The sequence below is a fragment of the Pyrus communis genome, chromosome 7 (genome assembly GCF_963583255.1).
Source record: "Pyrus communis chromosome 7, drPyrComm1.1, whole genome shotgun sequence".
In the NCBI taxonomy this organism is placed as follows: domain Eukaryota; kingdom Viridiplantae; phylum Streptophyta; class Magnoliopsida; order Rosales; family Rosaceae; genus Pyrus; species Pyrus communis.
Window position 1 is genome coordinate 5,452,533 of NC_084809.1, and position 25,436 is coordinate 5,477,968.

At 36.5% G+C, this 25,436-nt stretch overlaps 3 protein-coding genes and 1 non-coding gene across 5 annotated transcripts; 1 reads left to right on the forward strand and 3 right to left on the reverse strand.

The window, feature by feature from the left end:
- Nucleotides 1-2,271: 2,271 nt before the first annotated feature.
- On the reverse strand, nucleotides 2,272-6,295 carry LOC137740100 (geranylgeranyl transferase type-2 subunit beta 1-like). Of its 2 annotated transcripts, none has more exons than XM_068479909.1 (10): nucleotides 6,028-6,295; nucleotides 4,845-4,907; nucleotides 4,606-4,756; nucleotides 4,371-4,487; nucleotides 4,111-4,177; nucleotides 3,820-3,968; nucleotides 3,208-3,344; nucleotides 3,012-3,110; nucleotides 2,819-2,894; nucleotides 2,272-2,506 (listed from the first exon to the last, which is right to left on the reverse strand). In XM_068479909.1, the coding sequence occupies exons 2-10, from the start codon at nucleotides 4,896-4,898 to the stop codon at nucleotides 2,412-2,414; spliced, it is 945 nt and encodes a 314-aa protein (XP_068336010.1). In that variant the 5' UTR covers nucleotides 4,899-4,907; nucleotides 6,028-6,295; the 3' UTR covers nucleotides 2,272-2,411. The 2 variants fall into 2 exon arrangements, with proteins under 2 accessions (XP_068336010.1, XP_068336009.1); XM_068479908.1 differs by having other exon boundaries at nucleotides 4,845-4,924.
- A 2,758-nt stretch (nucleotides 6,296-9,053) lies between these two features.
- LOC137740987 (BTB/POZ domain-containing protein At3g22104-like) lies at nucleotides 9,054-12,482 on the reverse strand. Its single transcript, XM_068480796.1, has 3 exons — nucleotides 11,991-12,482; nucleotides 9,876-10,994; nucleotides 9,054-9,718 (listed from the first exon to the last, which is right to left on the reverse strand). The coding sequence occupies exons 1-3, from the start codon at nucleotides 12,051-12,053 to the stop codon at nucleotides 9,257-9,259; spliced, it is 1,644 nt and encodes a 547-aa protein (XP_068336897.1). The 5' UTR covers nucleotides 12,054-12,482; the 3' UTR covers nucleotides 9,054-9,256.
- Nucleotides 12,483-14,971: 2,489 nt separating this feature from the next.
- TRNAY-GUA (transfer RNA tyrosine (anticodon GUA)) lies at nucleotides 14,972-15,064 on the forward strand. The gene is made up of 2 exons: nucleotides 14,972-15,008; nucleotides 15,029-15,064. It is a non-coding gene; the product is annotated as a tRNA-Tyr (tRNA).
- A 1,127-nt stretch (nucleotides 15,065-16,191) lies between these two features.
- LOC137738852 (scarecrow-like protein 32) lies at nucleotides 16,192-17,750 on the reverse strand. The gene has a single exon (XM_068478326.1). The coding sequence runs from the start codon at nucleotides 17,655-17,657 to the stop codon at nucleotides 16,326-16,328; it is 1,332 nt and encodes a 443-aa protein (XP_068334427.1). The 5' UTR covers nucleotides 17,658-17,750; the 3' UTR covers nucleotides 16,192-16,325.
- Nucleotides 17,751-25,436: the final 7,686 nt, after the last annotated feature.

Genomic DNA, 25,436 nt, shown 5'->3' on the forward strand with positions numbered 1-25,436 from the left:
ACTTTAATTTTAGCTAATTTTTCTCATCTACTCTTACGGATTGTATAGATATATAGATAGATATTTTTCTTTTTCTAAAATCTAAATTTAGTCTCTCGCACACGGCTAGCCAATCAGCCATGGAGGATCCGGATTCCCAACAAACGACGAGGTCGGTGAAACCGGACCCCAGTGTCTGTGGCGGTGGGGGAAACGGTGATCAAGCTTGGGAAATGTGCTGCCATGGATTGAAGGCGAGTGGAGTAGGAGCCTTTGCTGACCAAACAGGTAGAGTAAAACAGCATGACAATAAATCTTTATTCTCCCATTATGTTAAGTGTGGTGTGGAAATATCGTATTGTGATTTTCTTTTATTTTGTTAAACGAAAAATTTTGTTAGATTAAATGTTAAATTAGTAATCGATAATGTTTGAACTTTTATTATTTTACAATGACTCAACTCTTTGAATAAAGTAGTGTGTTGGCCTCCGAGTACTCGAGTTCGAATCAGAAGAGGATTCTCTTCCTTCTTAATTTCTCTTCATTTCCTTTTCCTTTTACTTGAATGATCACGGTTAAACAACGTTAATATTTTATATTAATTTTTTATAAAAACAATAAGACACAAATCGAAATGTGAAAGAAAAAAAAGTAAAAAGAATGAGAATAAAATAAGAAAGAATTCCACTTCGTTCGAATCAGACGTGCTTGAATTAAAATAATTTAGGAAAGAGAATATGAAATATAAAAATCACGTGTCAGATTAAAAATAGAAATGAATTATGGGGAGGCAGAGGCAATAAGGTGAAGAGTGCACGCATGTTGACGTGAACATGTCTTTTCGATCATGCCGCCTTCAATCCTCACACACTCACCCTTTTTTCAAATCCCTATTAATTTTTAAATTCCAGTAAATTAAGAGGGTGCTGTACATTTATTTTATTTTATTTTATTTTATTATTCAATTTTTTTTGATTTACTGGATTTGACTATTAAAAAGTAATAAAAGTATGTGAGAGTTAAAAAAGTGTTTGTAAATAACACCATCGTAAAATTATTAATCCCTACTTACCATTTGAACCCTTACGTGGCTCTTCCTGATTGGTGGCAATGTGTTGCTTCAGTTAGTCCAATTTTCGCAAGATAACTTTTATGAAATGGTTTCATTATCTTTGCGACGCACTTAATCAATAATGTATTGTTATTTGCAGAGAAACTTATACATAAAAATACACCATTAGATTTAAACATCAAGTGACAATCAACTTCTCGTTGTCTAGTTTTCACGAGAACAACTTATATGAAACAAGTTCATTATTGTTATAGTTTTTCGATCTAAAAACCCAATTTTATTTACAAAACACTAACACATTATTCTTCATTATTAAACTTAAACTTGTTTCATAGAAGTTGTTTTCAATTTCGAGTACCATGAGGGAAGAGGCACAGTGTGCACATGAAATGCGTTTGAAACAATTTGGTGGGTTTTTGATTGGATGGTGGTGACGGCTGTCTTGTCATCGGAAATCTCTAAAAAAAACAAACGAAAGGAGCCAAAAGGATAAGCCAAATCCCACCTAGTAACACGTGATGTTTTTTATATTTGATGCCCAATATCTTGAACCTTGTCACGCAAGGATCACGTGCAAGACAAACATTTCAGCTCTCTTTTTTCTCTCATGTTTGTTTGGAAATTGCAAGTGGAAAAACACCCTGGATGCAATTAAAGAGATTTGGCTCTTGTTGTCTGCCGTTTCGTGACTCAAATGATGCCTGAAAAATTTTCAGTTTTGTGTACCGTACGATTCGGGCCGGGCACGATAAGTAGTAGGATTTGATTAGTTTAACCTCGTCTCAGTTTCGGTACTCGAAATGGACACGCAGCGGATAAAATATGACACTGGTATAGTATGTTCTACTACTCCGACCTTGTGACCCCGAACCCATGACTAGACTTGGCATTTTGAACCCGACCCATTAATATTAGTATTTGGGTGGATGCTTAAAGGATCGGCTCGCTAACGGGTCATTTTGGGTCAACCCGTTAGCACCCGTTAATTGATGATGTTTTAGTAATTTTAGTCAAGTCTTTAACAACAAAATATGAACTCTGCGCAAAATAATAATAATAATTGTTAACGGGTAACGGATGACCCGTTAGCTTAACGGGTTGGATTTGGATGACCCGTTAACTTAACGAGTCGGGTTGAACACGACCCAAACCCAATAAACCCGACCCGTTTACAGGTCTACCCATGACTTGGGATCCGAAAGACACCGACAACAATGAAAGTCTTGAAATATAGTTATCTTTCAGAATCAAATGATTCATTTCAATCTAGTCCAGTCCTATTAACCAAATACGCAAAACTTTGGTGAGCTTTGAAACATATTAGAGAAACAATGAGGTATTACATTGCAACAAGAGCCTTCTACCCGTCCAATATAATCCTATTTACGACATCAACTGGCAAAGCGTATGCCGGATCGATAGCTTTTAACCCTGGATATTCAAGAAGGGAAAGTCCTGCATCAAAAAACATCAATCTGAGATGTAATGTCATGAATAAAATAGCAAACTGTTGAAGTTGGAAGTTATCTGCTTTCGTTTACACCCCCATGTCATTTTGCAAAAAGATATTTTTCTCGAAAGACAATACGCGAGGAATACAAATCATCTTATAAAAACATTTGGCGTTATGTTCCATCATAAGTAGTTTTTCCTACTAGCAACCCTTGTGAAACTAGTTGGAAGCTCAGAAGCTCTAACTAACGTTGCCAAATTACTATGTAAAGAAACTGGAAAAAAAACAAAGGTGGAACCAAAGCAATTTCATACCAGCTACACCAAAGTAGGTATGGTAGACATCAACGGCATCATCTGGTCGGTCAGAAATTCCTCCATTTTCAATGTCCTGCAGTTTTGAACAAGGCACGGTTACAGTTTTCACTCTGAAAATACAAAAACAGGGAGAATGGCCATTTCTAAAGAATAATGCAAATGTACAAATAGCTCATTAGGTAAATGTAACCTGGCAGTTTAAAATGAACTTGATGAGTTTGTCCTTATTGATCCAATGAACTCTGTCAATCATGATCAAACTGGAAAGAGCCCACCATGAGTAGCAGACCTGAAGTGCAGCACAAATGTCGTAAGGGAGATTCCAAGAATGTCAGTAGAAGCAAATTCAGTTTCAATCTTCAATTTCAAACAAAAATAAAACCCACGTCGGGAAGTTTCTCTGGCCGACCACTAAGACCTCCAGTTTTATTATCTTGCCGCTCGCATAACCACCAACCGAGGAGGTCCTTGTCAATATGATGTAGTGACCCCGTAATGGCAAGGGCACCCACGCAACAGAAAACTGCAGTCACAATGGGCAGATCGAAGATGTATTTGAGTGTGTAATTTGGACACACAGAATCACAGACAATACAAAATAATTATGTCATCGCTGGACCCGACATGTGGAAAAGCAAGATTAAGGATACATCAATAGACTTGGGAGTTTAAATGATGTGATAAGGAAAATAGTATTAACAACCTTAGCTTAAAACTAACTAGGTTATGTGCAATGCAAAAATAACTGCTAACTTCCATTGAATTAACAAAAGGGAAACAGCTCCGGTTATCTATTAAGTTAACATGTTCAAGTAATACATTTGATGGATAATGACTGAATCTGAACTAAGCATGAATTTGCTGAGCACAACCCACATAAATTTCATTTAACAAGCAAAATACAGAAAATATGAAATGGCTATAAAACACAACTGATTTATTAAGCACTAGTCAGAAAGTAAAACTTTGTAGAGACATTATGTGAGTAAATAACTTACTTTGACCTGCATGAGACTCCGCACCAGGCGTAGATCCAAACCCTCCATCATGATTTTTACAACTTAAAATGTAGCTGACGGCCTTCTCCACATTGATTTTATCCAAACGATGTAGTAATGAGAGACAAGAGATAGCAATATAAGAAAACCTAAAAGAAAAACGTGTGTTAGTGCTTTGTTAATTCCTTCTATGAGAAAAAGCGAAGAATTGTAACTAAATCATGTTCTATATAAAGAGATGACTTCAAAAATCATGAGTCTCCAGACTCAAAGGAAATCATAAAAGAGTACCGTGTATCAATTTCACCCCACATGTCTCCTGAAAATGATCCATCTTCATTTTGCAACCCAGCAACATCTGAATTACACATTAAGTTGCACAAAACTGGCCATGCTCACTATCCTTTATACAGTTAGTATTCTAACTTTGTATAAGAAGCCTCCCAACAGAAGGTGTTGCAATTAATTTGAATCCATTTTCATCAATAGAAAATGCATACAAAGGTAGCAAGAGCTTTTTTCAATTTACAAATAGATGTGATAAAGGATACAACTTACAACCTTCTCAACATCCAGAACATCAAGCTTGTCAAACAAGGCCAAAACCTGCACAGCACTTAACGTATACAGTATGTGTGGGTCGTGCCCAATGCTACCTCCAAACCCGCCTGCACAAACACAACTATAACATCATTCTCTCTACAACCCCAAATAACCAAACAAACAAATGAAGATCAAAACAATAGTTCAGTGTTGTCGGACTAATGATATAAACAAAGTAAAAACCTGAATCATGTTGGCACTGGATGACCCAGGAAACAACCTCTTCAACATCCACAACGTGGAGCTTTCCCAAAAGATCAAGAGTAGTCAGACCCCAGTACGCCCCACTCATTCTTATATGCTCCATCGCAACCGCCTCAAAAGAGTCCTTTCTCTGAGTACAGCATCACCGTAATATTACTCTTAGCTTCAATGTACAAACCAAAAGCATTGAAAATTTTACTCCAACACAAAAATCAGACCTTTTCAACCGATACAATGAATTCAACATGTTTCCGAGTTGCAAGCTCCCCCATCAGTTTATACTTCAAAACAGGCAAAGCTGTGTTAACAATGTGTGCAAACAGAAACTGGTAAATGTGATGGTCAACGGTGATGTAACATGACATAGTAACTCACAAACTCTACACATTTCCCCAGAGACAAATTCCAAGTATAAAAAACCAAAGAGTGGTAAATTTCACACTGCCATATTCTCCTTCCAACACTCCTCCCCTCGGATTTGTCCCTCGATTCCCTTTGATTCATTCAATCCTACGCTAGAAAATGAGAGAGGAGTGCATGGCACGAAAAGGGGAGTGCGAAAATCACTTCCGAAGCTCAAATTGTCTCAAACATAGATGCACTAAACTCTAAACCGATCACACAAGCAAATCAAATGAAAGCAATAATCTTGAACTATGTATTAAGACATGCTCTTACAGTTAATCACAAGTTCACAGCTTGACACAAAATTGTTCAATTAACACAAGTGAAATTCATACAATCCATTATCGGCCACAACCCAATCGTGAACATAGAGCAACATTAAATTATGAAAAATAAATAATAGTCCTTATAAGAAAGCGAAAAAAAAATAAAAATAAAAACTAGAGGGAAAAGAAAGACGACTTACTGACCAGCAATATTCTTTTAACTTTACAAGCCAAAATCAGTTTCATCCTACTAATACCAAAGCCCAATAGCTGAACAGCGTATGACAATACAAAGCCAACCAAACAACAACATGATATGCAAGGTTTCAGTTCGATGGAATAGACGAAGGGCATACATATTAAATCATCAAGAGCAAATTCTAATAAGTAGGAAAAAATTAATTCCAATCGAAATATGGATTGCCGGGCCACTAATTCTGGGCTGGAAGAAGAATCAAAATAAACAGATTTGAAAATTGGTTTGGATAATCAAACCCCAGAAACCTCTTGCAGTTCTAAATCAGTAGAAAGGGACCTAACCTGTAAAACCCAACAAATCAATACCATTACTTTAGACACCAGCAGGACCACTTCTCAGATCACAAATGAAATACAGAAAACCCATCAAACCAATTAAAATTACACTACTTAATCACTACCCAAATCGTAAATTTCCATTAGCCCTAACTAGAAACCCCTGCAAGCAAAATCACACTATTTAAGCATATACCTTTTCGTTTTATTTGCTTGCCCTGAGAAACCAGAAGACGCAACAGAATAGAGGATGATGAGGCGTTGTCGCAGACGGATGAGGCGGCGTTATCGCGGACGGCGAGGAGGCGGCGGTATCGCGGACGGCGCGGAGGAGGCGTAGTTGCAGATTGAGCGGAGGAATAGTGAGGACTGAGGACGAACCAAAAAACCGGCAGGAGTTATTTCCCGGTAATTCTTGCGTGATGTAAGAAACGGGTTGGGCTTTTTACTGAGTGGGGTTATGGGCTGTTATTTTCTCTATTTTGTTTTGGGCCTGGACTTCTTGTCGATTAATCATTTATTTTTATTTTCTTTTCATGAATCTCCTACAATTTTTATTTGTCTCCTATTATTTGTCAATGAGTATCTATTGTGGTTAGTTCAACATCTAGTCATGGTTAGCCTAGTGTATGACTTAGCTCAAATCGATTTCTTTAGAATGTGTTAAATAAATAAAAAACAAAACATTTTACATCCCTATTTTATCTTCATGCACTCTTGTTTTTTTTGTCATTCAATTGAATAACTTATCCTTTTACCCTTCCGAGCTATGTAAATTTTTGCTTTGCTAAGGATTTACTGCATTCTAAACATCAATTAGCCAAAATCATGTTGTTCGACATAACCTAATAGCATTGTATCAAAATTTTAAGGTAATTTCATCACTGAAAATTGCCCCCACAAAACTATTTGTGGCTTTGTCCATACCTAACGTTTCGTGTTGAATTAATATCTCTCCACTATTGCTTGTATCAAACAAAATCTTACCAAAATTTTGTTGTAGAATCAATGTTACACTATGTTTGGATGAGGGAAATAAAATTGGAATTTGGGTAAAAATCAGAATTTATAAATTAACATGCACCAATTACCTTGTTGGATTCATAAACATAGAAATTTAGAATTTCCGCGTGGAAAAAAAACTTGGAATTTGGGACCTCCAATTTCCAAGTTTAAATTTCATGTAAATATGTGTCATTTCCCAATTTCTATGAATGAAAGTTTAAAAATAACAAATTTCATATTCAATTCCACTATTCTTTTAGATTTACCAAACAAGAAAAATCGCAAATTATAGAAAATAAAATCTCGTCGTTTCAATTTTCGTCATTTTAAATTTTTTTAGTAATTTTAAATTTCTTTATCCAAATATAATGTTAGGGTTTATTAAATATATTGCTTCCATAAAAGGTATCGTAGGAATTAGCAGGAGAGGAAAAGTGGCGTCTAAGTAAAAGGCTTTTGTGGGATTTTGTCTCTTCGTTCATATGAGATCATCTTGGTTTCATCAAGATTTGAGGCTGACCCGGTTAACTTACCTATAACACCATTGACCGTACAATTCATGTCCACGTGAATAGTAATCCTGCATGTTACGTTACGTCTGATCATCAGCTACTAGTTTTTTTGTTTAGTAGTATTTTTCTGCCCGTAGACTTTTACTCTTAAACAAGTTAAAGTTTTATCTAAAAATCAATTTCATTATATGTTTGTGTGCAAAATTGCTTAACTTTCTAATACACCTTTTACGCTTTATGTTTGGCGAGCCTCAAGTCAAACAAACAGACAATACTTATCAGGCGTACATATGACCATTGAGCTTCACACATAGGCTAGTTTGCTCTACTAGCGTAACTCCTTGTAAGTCTATACAATTTCAGGAACCACTTTTATTGCTTTCAAATCTCAAAGACCAGAGTGATGTGTTATGCAAACTCATAGACTATTTTGGCTAAAAAGCCTAACTCAATTGATGAAAAGCATTCACTCGAACACTCTAAATCTCGAATTTAACCCTCCTCCCAATACAATTGTATAAAGAACTGTACAACATCAGAACTTCAGAATGTAGAAGTAAGCGCACATGGTCAAGTTGTTACCAAGGCATCAATTTCCTCACTCACATTAATAGTATTGTATTTGGTAAAATATTGACCTACATATTAATCTGAATTTCTTAATTAAAATCTCATGAAATCAAGAGTTTGGCCATTGGTTAATTGGGTAAAGAATGTTGCGGAATCTCAGGAGAAAAGAATTGTTCGTGTCAACAGCCAACAGTTGTCTTTCTTGGCATATACATGACTTGCAGTACATAAGTGGACCATGTGACAATTTGTATACTCATTCTTCCATTGATTTTAGGGCAAGTCAATAACAACTACACTTGACTTTTTATATGTCTTACTATTAAGTTACTTTTGTTCTTTGTTTTATTGGTTGACATATAATTGAAACCATATGACAAAGAAAACTACTTTTTTATAATCTTTAGCAGAGATTAACAATGACGATGATGACGGCGATGGTGATAATAGTGATGGTGGCAGATAAACGTTGATCAGGCAAAAGAGGGCTATTTCATCGACAAAAACTTTCAAGTGCTGTCATCTCTACGAGTCCATGTCCCGATGGAACTCATCGGTCACATGATGGTGTGATGTATCAGGTGGAAAAAATTTTAGGTCAGCCTGTCTGATCACGTGACATGTCCGACCACTCAACATTAACCAATATATCGACACGTTATCGACCATCGAGATGTTCATATTGTCTACATCTTGATTATATATACTTTTCAGTAAAAAGACTGAAGTAACTAGTTATGTGCCATTATCTCTCCCCTCTCCTTGGTGGTATGAACAAACTACCCTAGTTCATGTGCAAAATACGGTGGCTCAAAACAGAAAAGTACGTATGTCATGAAATACGTTCGGCTTTCATTCGCTCCACCCTCATATGTTCATGCAGAATATATGCTTTCCAGCTTGCATTCCACAAGTGTGAGAGTGACTGGAAGAAAATGACTTAACCTTGCATTTATCCTTATCTACCCAGAGCACTACAAAAAATTAGTAGAGGGGCCATTCAAACAACAACAACAACTGAAGACTTATCCCATTAAGTAGGGCCAACTGCATGAATCCTTGAATGTCATTGCGCTCGGTTATGCGCCAAGTCTTCCGTTAGCTCTAAGTACTACGTATCTTTAAGAAAATTCGAATAAAAAATGAATCAACAGTTTCTCTTTCTGTAACTGTACAACCAAAGATTTTACAATCTAAGTGAAACAACTTTAGTTATGCAGCAAAGAAAGAAGAATCTGCTAAAAACGCATAAAAATAAATAAAAGAAAAACAATTTCCTTGAGCTATACACAAATGAGATAATGATTAAAACTAAAGGAATGAAATGCAAAACTTGTATCATGAACAAAGTTTGGGCAAAGATCTTGTATGGTAGTGGCTTGGTGCTTTCGATTTCGTAAACTTCACCATTTGAGATTGCATTTTCTTGCAAAGTTTTTCCAATTCCATGACCCTGCACTGCATGCCTTGCAGATGTGTTCTGAGCTTCTCATTGTCATCTGAGAGATCGATTTTCCCGGCATAAAGCACAAGTTGTACATTGGCATCATCTTTCCTTAATCCCCTACTTTCGGCCTCAGAAATGGCGCTATAAGGGGAGTCAGTGTAGGACTTGGGATTGTTGGTAGCGTGGAGTAAGCTTTTGAGCTTGGATTGCTGATAGACAAGAGCTTGGACTGCAGATTTTGATGAAAACCTTGTGTTCTGTGAAAGGTGTACGCAAGTCTCTGCTGAGAGCTTCTCATAGTTCAACACACAACATATCTTCATCTTTTCGTCCTCAGAAAGTCCTGGGTGTACCTATGTCAAAGCAGATCAAAACCAACTTCAAATGAATAATCTTCAAAATATGTCTGGTGTAATTAAATTTTCGAAATGTGCTATTTGAATTCTTGGATCATAAGTTATTAAAACAAAATTTACAAGAGCATAAATTATTTTGAGATAAATCTAATACCTGTAGATACATGTCTATGGCATGGTAAAGCTCATCATAAGAGTCTCTTGCAGAATCCGGCAGCGCGATGGCTAAAGCCAGAAACTTTGAAGGCTTCAAACAAGGATCTGGGGCTACTTCTGCTATATACAAATCAACCAAAGCAGCAACTTTCCTTAATAGCATTGGGGGCCTGTCAGCTTGACGGGTTCCTCTGTCATGCAGAAATGTTTTCAAGAACCGTAGCACAAGATTGACATCATACAAATAATTCATTCCTTGTGGGGATGGAACAAGCAAATTGTCCAATGTTGCTTGATCTAGCTGTGAACCGATCATTTTCTCCAACTTATCTCTAATACTCTTGTTTAAGTTCAAATTCAGCATAACTCGAAGAATCCCGAATAAGCTCTTGCATGAAACACAGCTCTGATCAAGCATATACAGCATCTCAATGACCATTTCAGCCATGGTGCGCTTGGTATCAGATTTGACAGTGTAAAACTTCGATTTCTGGTAGTAAAAGAGGAACCTACTAATGATAACATGATCGAGTTTTCGCGAAACCATGGCCTTGACCAGCATTTCAACCAAATTTGGACCTAAAACTAGAAGATCCTCGAACCACCAGGTTGCTCGAGACAAGGTGGTTTTCAAACTCTCGGTGCTTCTAGTGTCGCACGAAAACCGAATTCCAGAGCTGTCAGGAGATGAAGTCGAAGGACAGGGACTCGCTTCACTTGTCCAAGGCAATCTTGCAACAAGGGTATCCAAGCATTTCTCAACTAGACTCAAAGAATTTGCAACCGATAGCAAATCCTGGCACTGCTTCAAAGCCGTCAAAAGCTCAGACCATGACCAATACCTGATCTCTGCAAATGAATTCTCCGCTTTTTGTAACAAATTATGTCTACCGGCGACAGAATTGTTCATTTCCATGAACTGCGCGGCACAGTAAAGGAGGGAAATGTTGGAAGGAGTTATGTAAATGCTGCCATTGTTGTAGCAGAACCTCGCAATCAGCTCGAAACTCTCTGCTCCTCCGGGAAAATCATGGAATACCACTTTAAGATTTCTTGAGGAAACTTTTGATTTACCAAGTAGTTTGCTCAATTTTCCACAGTAGGAGGCAATAGCTGTCTGCAAAAATGTTCATGAAACCAGAATTACCACTCATTTGCTGAAAAATTCACTAAAAAGTAATAAAAAACAGTTGAGAGCTAGTAAATTACTCAGAACAATGTTCTAACTTTTAAGTATTCAAGAAATTCAACAAGCACAAAAAAATCCCAACAAAAAATCCAATTTACAGCAAAACCCACCAAAAGGATGAACTCACTGAATAGAAAAATGAACTAAATAAATAAAAAAGTGGGAATCTACATTCTACACCAGAAAGCCAGAAGGTGCCAAAGAAATGAAAAGAGGTCGTTATATGTAATAAATTGTGGTGTGGCAATTGAGAAAAATATGTCTGCCAATCATCCAAGGTTCCCTGCAATGGAGGGCAGAAAAATGGCAATAAATACGGCCATGAAAGTAACACCCTCTCACTCTCAGAGTCCATATCAAAATAAGTGAAGATTTGAGCCTCCCAATTCCCATAACAGCAGCAATAAATGGGAGAGAATGAAGCAAAACGGAAAAGGCGTGCAATTTGTTGAATTAAAAAGACAGAACCAAAAGAACAAAAAGCTAAGGCAGCCATGAGTTCATGACCCACATCAATGCATTATAGGTGTGAAAATTAAATGGTTGGGGACAAAAGGATGAATCTTTGCAATCCATCAGCCATGGTGGATAAATTGGAAAGTCACCCGGATAAAATTTACCAGAGAATGTACCAAAAATGTTATGACAAAATTACATTTAACAGAAGAAAAAGATAGGTTTTTGCTATTAAAAAAAGGGAAAATCTTTGCAATTCATCAGTCAAGATGGATAAAAATGGAAAGTAACCCAGATAAAAATTACCAGAGCATGTATGAAATTTACAGACTTTATGAATAAAACTTGACAAGTCAAGCACAAAAGTTTACTATAAAATTACATTTGGACAGATGAAAATGTATGGAACTTTTCTGTAAAAAAAAAAAAAAATGGGGTTGAAACCATTTGCAAGCACAGAATTATTACCTTGTCCACCATGAAAGACTCTTCCCCATTGACATCCACTTCAAGATCACAATGAACTTCCATAACCCAAATGATTAAAAAAGCTTAAAAACAAAAACCCACTTCAGATCAAGAGTTATTTTTGGGGACTTGCAATCAGAAGAGCAAAAGAAGTTATTTTTTAAGGGTGCAGCAGAGACAGAGAGGCGAGGAGGACAAATGGGGAGGAGGAAGAGGACACAAAACCATATTCTGAATGGGAAAGAAGACAAAGGGAAAGAGGTTGCTTTGATTACTGGAAAAAAGAATTGGACGCTATTGGTTCAGGCAGAAGCAATGTGGTGGTGGCTCTCGACTGGGGTTTTAGAGAAGTGAGAATTAGCAAAGAGTGTAAAGGCAGATTATACATATACATATATATATATATATATATAGAGAGAGAGAGAGAGAGAGAGAGAGAGAGAGAGAGAGAGAGCAGCTGAAGTGTGTATTACTATATAGTAGACGACTAGCCATTTTGGACATTCCCAGAGAAAATGCATCTATAAGCTTAGGAAATCTATTAATTAATTGATTAGGTGAAAGTATAAATTATTAGTGCATAATTGTTAATGTTGGAAGTGGGATTATTCTTTTTGGGGGGAAGACCATTAAAGCTTGGAAGTGAAGCTTTGTTGCTGGCTCGCTTTCCCCTCCTCTCCCTCCCTCCCTTTGGTTTTTGGGTCACGTTCATCGCTGCAAGTCTCTCTGTAGGTGTGCAGTGCACCCATTACATCTCTCCCCTCCACTACTTTATTAATTGGGTTGAATTTCCCTCTCTAGCAGGGATTTGTTATTTGTACATTGGGACCATTTCAGATTCTCCTTTCTAATTATTTATTTTGTTATGGTGGGATTATATTTGGACGTTTGTTATTGGGGGGTGGGTTTGGAGGACCCCATTTCTGTGTAGTTAAAGAGATTTTTTAATGTGCCAGGAACATCGAGCGGTATATCATATGTTAATATACAAGTGGATTGAAGTCTTTTTTCAAGTGTTCATCAATTTGTATTATGATATATTACATATATGTCCTTGTTCCAAGCACAGTGCAAAATCACCCGTGTAGTTAGGCCTACCAAAATATCCTACTTGAATGAAGCAAAGTAGGATTTTCTCTCCTCCCCTCCTCTCTCACTTTCCTCTTTTTCTTTCTCTCTATAAAAATGTTAACACAAGATGTTGAAGTGGTCTAATCGTGACCGTTTAAATTTGAAGAGACGGGAGGGAAGGGGAATTTGATTCAGAGAAAATACTCGTATATCTATGCTCAAACTCAACTCAAATGAATTTTCAAGCTCAGCCTGGTTCGTTTGTGAACAAAGCTTGAGCTTTTGGATTAGCTTTGCTAAGCTCAATTGTGAAAATAATTCAAGTTTTAGTTTTGAGTCACCTTAAACTTTTTAGATTTTAACTACATTAATATAATGTTTCAATATAATTTTTACGATTTTTATCACAAATAATCCTTTATATTTTGAGAATCATTCGTTTTCGTCATTTATGTTTCCATTCAATCAATTTGTTTCAGCATGTTTGCTCCACATGTCAATTTGGTTCTTCCCTTCCAAACCACCCCCATCCCCCCCTGCAGATTTCCCCGACTGTCCACCCCCACCCCCCATGCAGTTTGAGTCTCTCTCTGTATGTCATGTTACGCCTCAAATCCAAAATTAGCATGAGTTGCTGCAACAATGAGTTGGGTGAGTTCCTCCACAACCCAAACTGCAAGACCACCTCATTGGTCTCCATATATTATAACCCATGAACGAATGACTTGGTGTTTTTGCATTTTGTATTTTTATGTTTATTAATTAATTTAAGTATTTGAATCTATTGAGACACCATCTCATTGTTTCAGATTTTTTAGACTGAGGAGAATTGATCTGTTGAATGGGCGAGAATTTGGAAGGAGGGGAGAATAGATTTTTCAGTGTGTCCGAAACAGGAGTGGAACACCACATATTATAAAATAAGAGGAAAATGTTTTTTAAGTGTCCCTCTAATTATATCATGACATGTGGTGTTTCATTCGGTGTTCTGAACACACTGAATAATCTCTCGAGGGGAAGGGGGAGGGCATGACGGCGGGGGACCTACGAAGATGGTTTTATTTTTATTATTTATTATTGTAAAATTTTAGATCGTAGTTTTTGAATAGTTGAATTTTGTTTGATCCACATGGCAATAAATAAGTAGACTTGTAAGTCCACACATGTGTCATATTAGCACACTAGAAGAGTTCTCAATGAATTTGGATGGCAATGACCAAATCGATGTGTGGGAGCAAACATGACCGACCAAATTGATTGAACTAGATTCCCAAAATGTAAAAGACCATTTGGTATAAAAAAAACCCTAATTTTATGACATTTTTATTTTAAATATAAAGATCCAAATGTTTAACCTTCATAAGTAAAACTTTAAGGAACGATCTAAATTTGAATTGAGTCATAAAACGATATGAGTTGCTCATTAGCTTTATGAGTCGAATGCAATAAAGTGCACATCCGGGAGATGCTACAATGTTATAATCATACAATCTTGGAAGTCAAATAATGATTATATTGAATACATAATTCACATAGATTATATCTAACTGTTAGATAATGATTGTTTTTAAATACATATAAATATGGAAGCTCAATACATTACTGTTCATCACATAAAAGTTGTATATTCAAAGGGAAGTGTTATTGGCACTCCAATAATCTCATTCTACACTCCTCATAAGTGTAATTTTCTTTCCAAATATAAAAAATTTAAAGTGTAAAATGAGATTTTTGGAGTGCTAAAATCACCTCTTTTTTGCTGTAATCTTTCACCAAGGTACAATTTAATAGGGCCCAAACATGATGTAGGATTCATAAGGCCCAAAACTTAATCGTAGGATTCAACATGGAGGCCAAACATTTTAGGCATCAGAAGTTAATATATTTGCAACCCCTCCCTGGTCAATAGTCCGACCTTAGCTCAGTTGGCAGAGCGGAGGACTGTAGTGGGTGACATGCTCTCAGCCATCCTTAGGTCGCTGGTTCGAATCCGGCAGGTCGGATTTCTATTTTCAATTTTTATTTATTAAATTTTTTTTTCTATTAAAAAGAACAAACATATGCAGCTAATATTATACAACGCACGATCCAGAGAATCAAATCCTTTTTTCGGTTAATGACAATGAGAAAATCAAATTCCAAATTATTGCCCATATTTTGGTTTGAACAATGTCTAGTTGAGACACAAAATAGTTTCTAACCATAACAAATCATGGAGAAATGCTAGCAAACTTTACGCTAATCTTTGCATTTCAACATTCTCACTTTACCAAATGTCTTGTGTCATTCTTTTACACAAAAAACCAACACCTGAATTCCTAGGCTCCTAGCTAAAAGCATTAAAAATCTTGTTTTTTGTGTAAAAAAAAAAATGACACGTAACATATGATCGTATTTGGATTGCGGTTATATTAATTTTACGATTTGAGAAAAAGGTGAATAAAAAGGTAATGTGGTGGTCCTTTTTTTATTTCTCTTTTCATACTTATACACTTCCGTTCATATGTATGCTTATGTTCATAGATTTACTTTTTAAGTTTAAATTGTAAGAACTTATATGTGATTGTCATGAGTCTCAATAGAGTTCACACTAATCAGCTACTGACAGCTACTCACACGTGCGTGTTCATTGTCTCACACAAGCCGCAAATTAGATGCATAACCAATACTTCTAGGTTACACGATGTCGCCTTTAAAAAAAGTTGATCTTATTGAAGCATGCAAATTACCTAATGTAAGATGTATCCTGGTTACCAATTTGAGTAAGAAGAAGAACTAACCACCAAGTCATTCCTTTCACATTTTCCGCTAGAAGTGTGAAGTATTACCAGAAATAGCAAATCTTAAGGAAACAATTACAATTATGATTAAATAAAAGGGTAACAAAGTTAATTTCACAGTAGTCATATGGAACAAAAGCCTGCATAAAGTGCTAGATCTCGTCTCATACAATACAACAGACAATAACATGTCTCTCTTTTGCCTTTCATGTGACAGATCATAGCTAGCTAAAGCTTCAATACAAAGTACTCGTGAAAATTATTTTTCCACAAAATGCCTGCCGTTTTCCTTTTTGTCTTGTGCTCATTGCAGCTTTTTGACGAAGAAAAAGCAACCACAAAAGCCTTGTCATCTCATTGCCTCTCCTTTAATCTCCTGGACCTCTGTAGGAAAGCAAAACCCTAATCCCCACCTGGTAGGTCAAGGAAAGCGTAGAACAAGTAAACGAAAGTGCGGAAATCACTTAGGCCACACATGCCCGAGTTAATCCTCAATTAGCAACGCATTTGGATTTGGGACCCAAGCTGTCGCAAAAACTGAGTTGTGTCCCTTCCATGTGAGCACCAACATATCTTCTTCACGTTTCATGCCCCAACCACTTGCATGTTCATCTAACAAGGCCTTCACTTCCTTAGCAGTCTCTTCACAAAATGGAGCACTTGAAAAACCAATGTTTCTCAATCTTTGTGACATTGTGACACCTGACTCCAACCTCTCTATTCTTTGTTGCCCTTCAAAACCAATAATGTTTTCAATTTTGTGACCAACATCAGATTCATAATTCATCCTTTGAGTACTATCTTTAGGCAAGAATGTTTCCAAGGAATCAAAGGGTATCCAAAGATAATTAAAACAAGTTGTTATTCTTGAGCTAAGACTTGGTGCAGTAAGATCAGAATCTTCATCTACCACAACTATGATTCTAGGGTTAAGGGATCTAATGGTGTTAAGGAAAGTGTTGCGCATCGAACCATCTTGATGGCCGGGGATACCACCAAGCGGCTCATCGGAAAGATAGTGTAACCAGTTTTGACAATTTACAACCAAAACCTCATCTTCCCGGAGCCCTAGTGAGGAAGGGTTTAATTGAGTGCCCAGAAGCAATTCCAAAGAGGATGAATTTTCAATCACATTGAACTCAAAAGGGACATTTCTAAACCTAGAGAAATTCCCCAAACGAAGACCAACTTCTTCGCTTGAAACATTGAGCAAAGGTGGGACTTGTGGCCTCCAATGGGGAACAGTGATTCTAAGCAAAGGAGGACCCTCAGGCCTTTTTTCCAATGCATCTATTAAAGTAGGCCATTGCATACAATGAGTGATGCTAAAATCTAAGATATGAACTTTTGGGCACCCTTCAATTGCCTTACAAATTGCACTATTTGATGCACAATATCCAAATCGGTGCCATGGGATTAGATCAACATACCCGGCTAGCTCAGTCACCGACATCAACCTACTCGGAATGGTACTAGTGCTACTGCTTCCATTAAAATTCATAGGTGTAGGGAAAACCTTGGAGGCTCTTGAAATCAATGCCCTCAAGATCCATGAGGTGAGCCTTTGGTTAGGGTCACCAACAGAAGAGGCAACATTGTTGAGCACCCACATCACCTGTTGAGCCAAGGTCACATCATTGCTCTCTAGGGCACTTGCACAGTGAAGTAGTAGCTTCTCAATACATGCCCCGTCGAGGCTTCCGAGACACCCTGTAAGCGCGCCGGTGAGAGACTTCCCCTGAGAGGTGGTGAAGAGAGCAGTACTTGGATTTTGGAGAGAAACGGAGGTAATGCTTCCTCTAACTTCAGTTTTCATGGCTGTTGATTACTGGAGGTATGTGACAAATTAGGAGTTTGAGGAAGGAAGGAGACGGTGGACGAAAGAGATATTTAGGTGTCAGACACCCGGCCGCGGCCGGTGAAGACTGCAATTGGTGGATTGGATTGAAGAGCTAGGGTTTTCTCTTGTTGGTATGCGAGTTTCTAAGTTCAAGAGAAATATGGAAGGTACTTAGCCAATGGAAATCTGTCCATGGCTTTTGTGTATTAGGTGCGTTTCTGTCTCTGAGACATGCACAGACGCAGAGGGTTGGGATCCATAGCTTATCTGCTACTCGCACCATATATATACTAAATAGAGTATGTATATATCCCTACATAAATAGAGTGACTATGCAAAAGGACTTTCAGATTCATTATAAAATGACAAGAGTGCATTGATAATTGGCTGCACGTATGATTGTAGATTGACATTTCTCTTGAATTCTCCGGACAAATTTAATAAGTTGTAGACGTGTGAAATTTAGTGGTATATTAACTGATGACAGAGAGTGAGCTATAAGGATCCGGAAAAGTCTATAAGAACATAATCATGTGCTAGGTTAATTACATGAGTGTATAACCAACAATCTATGATCTACTGGCTATATTTCTCGCCACTTAAATGAAAGAGATTTCAATTTTGAATCATACTTAGTGTAGACATCTAAGTTTCTGTGAAATAAATATTGACTAACACATTAAATTTGGACATGTTAGGGTTTACGTAGCATGCACCATGTGTCTCACATTATACATATGACATGTGACTAATCAAAACCGAACGAGTCACTAAGAATGTCACCCATTGACATTTGGTGAAAATAGTTATAGAATTATCCTTATTAATTCTTTAATTAATTTTAATATATATCAAACAAATTTTGATTTAAATAAATTGATGGAGTGAAATAATGAACCAAGCCTCAAATCAAGTTCTGGTTCTTTCGTCAATGAATCAAGGCCAAATCCAGCTATAGGCAAGACTTGGCGAGCCTATAAATATGAGACTCCAAGACAAAGAAAGAGGCTAGAAATTCATCCACACACCTAGACGCTCCAAACTCCCAAAACACACAAACACTCAGAAAACTCTCTGCGTTCTTCGTCAAATCTATAAGGAATCATTAATTACCACTACACATGCTAGTTCTTCCATCTCCACAAGCCAAACCTTGCCGCATTCATTCATCCGAGATTAAGTCATTGCGACCCTTGGATCGACGACCACACACACATATATATCCTACAAACCCAGATATCGAATCAGAGGATTTCAACTTTGTAAAAAGATTGTAACCCAAAATTCATTAGTACAAATATTATTTTGTATACGATTTCTTGTGTTATTTGTCACATGAATTTCTCATTTACACAGATTAAAAAAAAATTAACATGGTGTCAAATGAGTTAGTGACTAAGTCAATTCATATAATCCAAATTATTATGTTGGTATTTTCTTATATCTTTCACTTGATTGCAAATTTACAACTAGTCACATTACAATTAGTCACACTACAATCATAAGAATCTAATGAACTTGCATAGATGGAGCTCTGCTAGGGCTAACTCTCCAAGCAAATTGGCATATTGCTAATTGATTATTACTTCGCACCCTTCATTTTCTTAAGAGACTAGTTATTGTGGCCACTTTGTTGAAGAAAGTAAAGAGTAGGTTAAAGAAGCTGTCTTTGCCGGCCAGTCTTTTGTCAAATTAGTGTTCATGCAGTATGATTTAAGACAAAATTACAACAGTAATATAACATTAAAATTTAATTAGTATGGATTTGCTTTGAGTTTCATGATGGTTACCCATCCCTTCCACTTTTATACACGATGCATATGAGAGTTCAACTTGGTTTCTTGCGCCATGTGAAGCCAGGGGTAAAAACAAACCAGACCTCTTCCTACAAGGACAAAATTTGGTTATCTCACAAAGATGTCACTCCCATAAGGGTTAAAAACCATGGAATATTTGCATAAACTCTTGAATAATGTTGGTTTTTTATTTAAAAATGGCAAAGGCAAAAAGAAATAATTGTTCGTCAATCATGGTTTGATAGTAAAGGGAATGGAAGTCCACTACGGGAAGGTCGTGCCACAAACTAAACAGGCTTATTTAGGCTGAAAAATGTTTGTCCTTTGCAATGTTTGCACAGAGGGAAACCCTAGAAAATAGTAGTTTATATATATATATATATATATATATATATATATATATGAAGAAATTAGGTTCCCATCCTTCTTTTTGTTATTCCATTTATTAAAACCTTATTTCTTTTCAATTTTTTATCAAAGTTCTTAGGTATTAATAAACGTCATTAATTATTTCAATAATAAAATATTTTTTATTTTTAAAATATTCATTTAGTGTTAGAAATGTTGCATTTGGCATATTTATATTTATGACTAAATTTTTTATCATATATTTTTATTTTATTTTGTACCCATTTTTAATTTGCAACCCTTTTTTAATTTGTACCAATTTTCTTTTCACTTTTAATTTGTACCCATATATTAATTTCTTTTTGTGCCCATATTTTTAAAGTTTTATTTGTATTTGTACCCATTATTTTTAATTTATTTGTATCCATTTTTAATTTTACTAAATGTACCCATGCTAATTATATGTATTTATTTTATGTTTTAAAATATGTCAGTAGTTGTTTTTTAAAATATATTAATAATTATGTGGGTACATTATTTTCTTTGCTATAACTTTGTGAAGAACAATATGATTCATGTAACATCCCGTCCCGGAAATATCGAAACGTACATTTGAAATTACGATTTTTACCCCTAATTTGTTCGTTTACGCTTAGTGTTGTGTAGTGTGGTGTTGTAGGACCACACACACTCACACATCACTCTTTCTCTCCCGGGATTCCCTCCCTCTTTCCCTCACCCTTTTGTCTATTCTCTGTCTCTGTCTCTCTCTCTCTCTCTCCCCGAGTTCTTCTTCTTCTTCTTCTTCTTCAACATACGGACACACACAAAAACATACTCAAACCTTCACAAATCAAGAAACCAAGACCACCCTCGTGCTCGTGAGGCTGAGAGGAGTCCAGTGGTACCATTTTCAAGTAGGAACTCCGACGTTTTCACGTCGATTTCACGAGCTCAGTTTTAGTTACTGTTCATGCAAATTTAATTTACTTAGTTTTTGGACATTTGAAGCTTATAGTTGTGTTTGTGAGGTTCCCAGGAGCTTGGGAGTAGCTCGTTGGGTGAGTTTGGACGTCGGGATCGTCCTGTTCAAAGTTGGCCGAACTTGGATTGTTGTTGCAGGTATGATCGTGTGATTTTTAGGCCTTAAAACTAGCCTATCGTGATTCTACTAGTCCTAAGCTTCATTTTGGTATAAAGATCATGAAAATTGGTTGAAAAACGAAGGAGAAAACTAAGTTTGAAAATTTCCCAGTTTTCCGGCGCCGTCGCCGGCGCCGGAGTCTCGCCGGAGAAGAAAGGAGAATATTCTGTTAAGTTTAACGGAATATTCCTAACGGCAGTGATGGCGTCAGTTAAGTTTAACGGAATATTCCGTCAGTTTAACGGAATATTCCTGACGGCGTTAGTTGACGCCGTCAGTGTGCATGGCACGTGGCCGCGCGTGGGGGGCGCGTAGGTCCGTGCCTATTCAGGCGCGTGGGGGCGCGTGCGGGGTTCAAAAATTATTTTAAAAATATGGGTGTGATCCTGAGGTTGTGTAGAGCACGTTGGTATATTCAATTGTCCATTTGGAGCAATGTATGAGAAGTTATTACGAGAAGTTGGTTATGTGCTTTTAAATTAACGTTTTCGTAGTTTTTTCGCGTATAGGTGATTCGTATTCCGAGGACGAGCGTACACACTCAAGGCAGGGGGGCTACGACCCTTCCACTTATCAGTGAGTGGGCTTTTGTTTTCCGTATATACCTATATACATTTATATTCCCAGAAATTAAATAGAAAAGGTTATTTGTTTTATGCCATGCATCATATGAATGTCGTTTACGCATCATCGCATGTATTAGTAGTGGCATACATATATATATGTGTATTTGGTGCTGTGGACGCACAGGTAAGTGCCAGGTAAGCGGTATTCATGTTGTTATTCAATAGTAGTTTGAAATGCTTAGAGAGCTCATAATCTGCACCCCCGGTGTTAGTGCTCCCGCCCGTGGCCAGGGTATAGTCCTTCACGTGATGTTCACCCGCACCACACGCTCAGCTTGGATCCAAGTTAGGTGCATAGGCTTGTCGTACAGACCACATTAGGTGGTTCCGACTCGTAGGTGACCCGCGATTATTCGCACAGTCTTCACGTGATCGTAGCACTAGAGCGTATATATGATACACCCAGTCTTGTCGTACAGACCACGTTAGGTGGTTCCGACTCGTGTGCAGATTCAGTTATTGAGTTGAGATTGGAGCTCTATATGCAGCCGTATAGGTCACGTTAGGTGACTCCCGGCTGCCAGATTATATGTTATTGATGTGATTTACGCTTGAGCATTTACATTTGATTATGAGATTCTGTTGTGGCATATTCTCGAGCATGAATGGCATATTTTGGAGCATGATTGGCATATCTATACATACGTATATATGTTCATTTTCTGGGAAGTATACAGGTTTTACGGCGAGGGGTTAGAATGTATTTTGCTAAAGAGTTTTCAAAGAGCTTTGTTTTTGCCCACTCACGCTTTTGTTTTTGCGCCCCTCCAGGTTCTAGTGGTCTAGCAAGTTCGGTGGTTTTTCCCAGAGGGCATCCCGGCATTTCTGACAGACACTCACCATTGTAGGGTCACCTTCGGGTGTATATATGTCGCATCTTTCCTTTTTGACTGCTGTAGACTTGCTCTGAAATTGTGTCTCACATACGCTAGCACTTGTTTTAGTACTTTGTATGCTAGTTTTTAATTATTCGTACTTTTATATTACTATCTTCATAGCTTCCGCACGCGCACATGGCTACGTCACCTTCGGGTGACGGCCAGCATGCCCTGATCTCGGTCGGGGTGTGTCAATTCAAATATTTATTATATTTTAAAAATATTATTTGAATTTGTTTAAATTTCATAATTTGTGGGACATTAAATGCATAAATGCATGATTTAAATCTCTTAAATAATGTTAGGACCTTGATCAAAATATTTAAACAAATAAGATTTTAGTCTAACAATTAAGTTGATTGGGGAATTAGGGACCGGAACCAAAATGACCATATATGTATATATAATGGCTGATCAACAAATCCTACTCGGGTCGTTCTTCATCTTTAATTATGTGTAGTATATATAATGTATATACATACACGTCAATTTTTTCGTAAGCTTGGTCACCTTAGTCACTTAGTCACCAAAAATACATGATCACTCTTAATCACCTTTGAATTTGACATGAAGAGTTAGATTTGATATATATATATATATATATATATATGTGTAAACTGATGTATTAGCATATATATATTTTTGGGAAAATTAGATTCAAATCCTTCTTTTTGTTACTCCATTGATTAAAATTCTATTCATTTTGAATTTTTTATTAAGGTTCTTGGGTATTAATAACATCATTAATTATTTGAATAATAAAATATTTTTATTTTTAAATATATTCCTTTAGTGTTAAAAATGTTACAATTAGTATATTTATATTTATGGCTAAATTTTTTATCATATATTTTTATTTTTAGTTTGTACCTATTTTTAATTTGCAAATATTTTTTAATTTGTACCCATATATTAGTTTCTTTTTGTGCGCCTATTTTTTAAAGTTTTATTTGTATTTGTTGTCACATCCCAGACTCCAACCTCTTGGATATTGTCCGCTTTGGCATTCTGGGCCTGGACTAGGTCACAGCCACCCAGCTACCGCACGGTTTTGTTTTTGCAGGCCGTAGCCCCAAAAGGCCTCCTTGAAGTTAAAGCTCTGGGCATGGATATATAAGGCCCAAAGACCACGCCCTCACGGGCGATGTGGGATACTACAATCCACCCCCCTTAGGGAGCCCGACGTCCTCGTCGGCACACCACGGCCGTGAGTCTGGCTCTGATACCAAATTGTCACATCCCAGACTCCAACCTCTCGGATATTGTCCGCTTTGGCATTCTGGGCCTGGACTAGGTCGCAGCCACCCAGCTACCGCACGGTTTTGTTTTTGCAGGCCGTAGCCCCAAAAGGCCTCCTTGAAGTTAAAGCTCTGGGCATGGATATATAAGGCCCAAAGACCACGCCCTCACGGGCGATGTGTGATACTACATTTGTACCCATGTGTATACCGTCACATGATATTATATATTTAATCAATGATAAAAAAATTACTTATGGTATATTTATGTTTTAAGCCTAAACTTTGTATCATATATTTATATTTTTAGTTTGTACCCACTTTTAATTTGCAACATTTTTTTTTTAATTTGTAGTATTTTCTTTTTAGTTTTATTTTGTACCCATGTATTAATTTCTTTTAGTACCTATATTTTTAAAAATTCATTTGTACTCATAATTTTTAATCTTTTATATGTACCCTAATTTATGTAAAATGTACCAATTTTGTTTTTAATTTTCCATTTATTATTTCTTATTTTTACATAGTTTTTATGCATTTATTCAATCAAAATGTTTGAATTTTTTTTATTGTAACCGTTTCTAATAGTATTATAATGAGGGATTTTAAATTTATAGGATTATAAATCTCATAAAATATCAAACAATTAATCTCAAAACTATAAAAATATAAATATAAATAGTAATATAATGAGATGTACAAAGTCAAATGACCTTGATCAAACTTTGAATACTATTAAGGTTTTAAGTAAAGAATGTTAAAGATTAAGGACCGTATCCAAAGTATCCCTATATTTTTTTTTTGAAGGGGTGCTTTATTCACTAAACGCAGAAGAAGTTACATCAGTAGATATACATTCCACCTACGTACGTGCACATTACAAATGAACCCCAAACCATCAAGACACAATGCAAAGCTTTTTCATGGGTTTTTTTTTTTTTGGTTGGTCAGCAATCATTTTCATGGGTAGAAGATGTGGAGGTTATCAAAATCACATATGAGCACAGAAGAGAAGAGTGATACATAATTACAGATAATTGCATGCATGCATGGTTAAAGCTGTGTAAGTAAATTGATTCACACACCCCCGTTATTTGTATTTGGCATTGGATTAATTGACTTAATTTGCATATTAGATTGATATCCACAACTCAGTTGCCTGCTGGTCGCGCGTGCTACCGATGCTAGGGCAACCAAAGAAATTCAGCCATAATCTATGTATCTGCTAGAATAGATTGACTCAACGACCTTAGTTTTAATTCATATTTTGCATAGATGATCTTTACAGTATAATTGATAATATGAACGGTTTTGATTATATGCACAAAACTTTGTGATTCAAATAATAAGAGTTTTGAGTAGGAGTTTCTACTCATCTTTAAGTAGCCAAGTAATGTTCATATAGAACAATACTAATTATGATATAGTACATTCGTATTACTATTATTGGCTCTGGGACAATTATATATATTCTTCATGCATTTAGACGGTAAGAAAACTACAAAAATAAAACAATGCAGTTACTTCGATTCTGATTTGAACCATCGAGGATGATTCATAAAAATCAGATACATATTTTTATCCGGAATAATTTGTTGCTGAAAGAGCTGTACAGCTGGGGCTTTGCCTGGACTGCAGGTTGCTGTACAGTTATAAGAGACAAGTCACTCTCACTTTACTTTGACAATCCGACGAAAATCTTGTGGTTTAGATTTTACATAATTC

Bases quoted from the DNA above. Each gene is read 5' to 3' on its own strand.
- LOC137740100 (XM_068479909.1), bottom strand. From the start codon at position 4,898: ATGGGGGAGCTTGCAACTCGGAAACATGTTGAATTCATTGTATCGGTT. The intron at 4,488-4,605 runs GTTTTTACTTTG...GTGTTTGTGCAG, and splicing joins CCAGTGCCAACATGATTCAG to GCGGGTTTGGAGGTAGCATT. The intron at 3,969-4,110 runs GTACTCTTTTAT...TTTTTCTTTTAG, and splicing joins TGGGGTGAAATTGATACACG to GTTTTCTTATATTGCTATCT.
- LOC137740987 (XM_068480796.1), bottom strand. From the start codon at position 12,053: ATGGAAGTTCATTGTGATCTTGAAGTGGATGTCAATGGGGAAGAGTCT. The intron at 10,995-11,990 runs GTAATAATTCTG...ACATTTTTGCAG, and splicing joins AGTCTTTCATGGTGGACAAG to ACAGCTATTGCCTCCTACTG. The intron at 9,719-9,875 runs GTATTAGATTTA...GCTTTGACATAG, and splicing joins CCATAGACATGTATCTACAG to GTACACCCAGGACTTTCTGA.
- LOC137738852 (XM_068478326.1), bottom strand. From the start codon at position 17,657: ATGAAAACTGAAGTTAGAGGAAGCATTACCTCCGTTTCTCTCCAAAAT.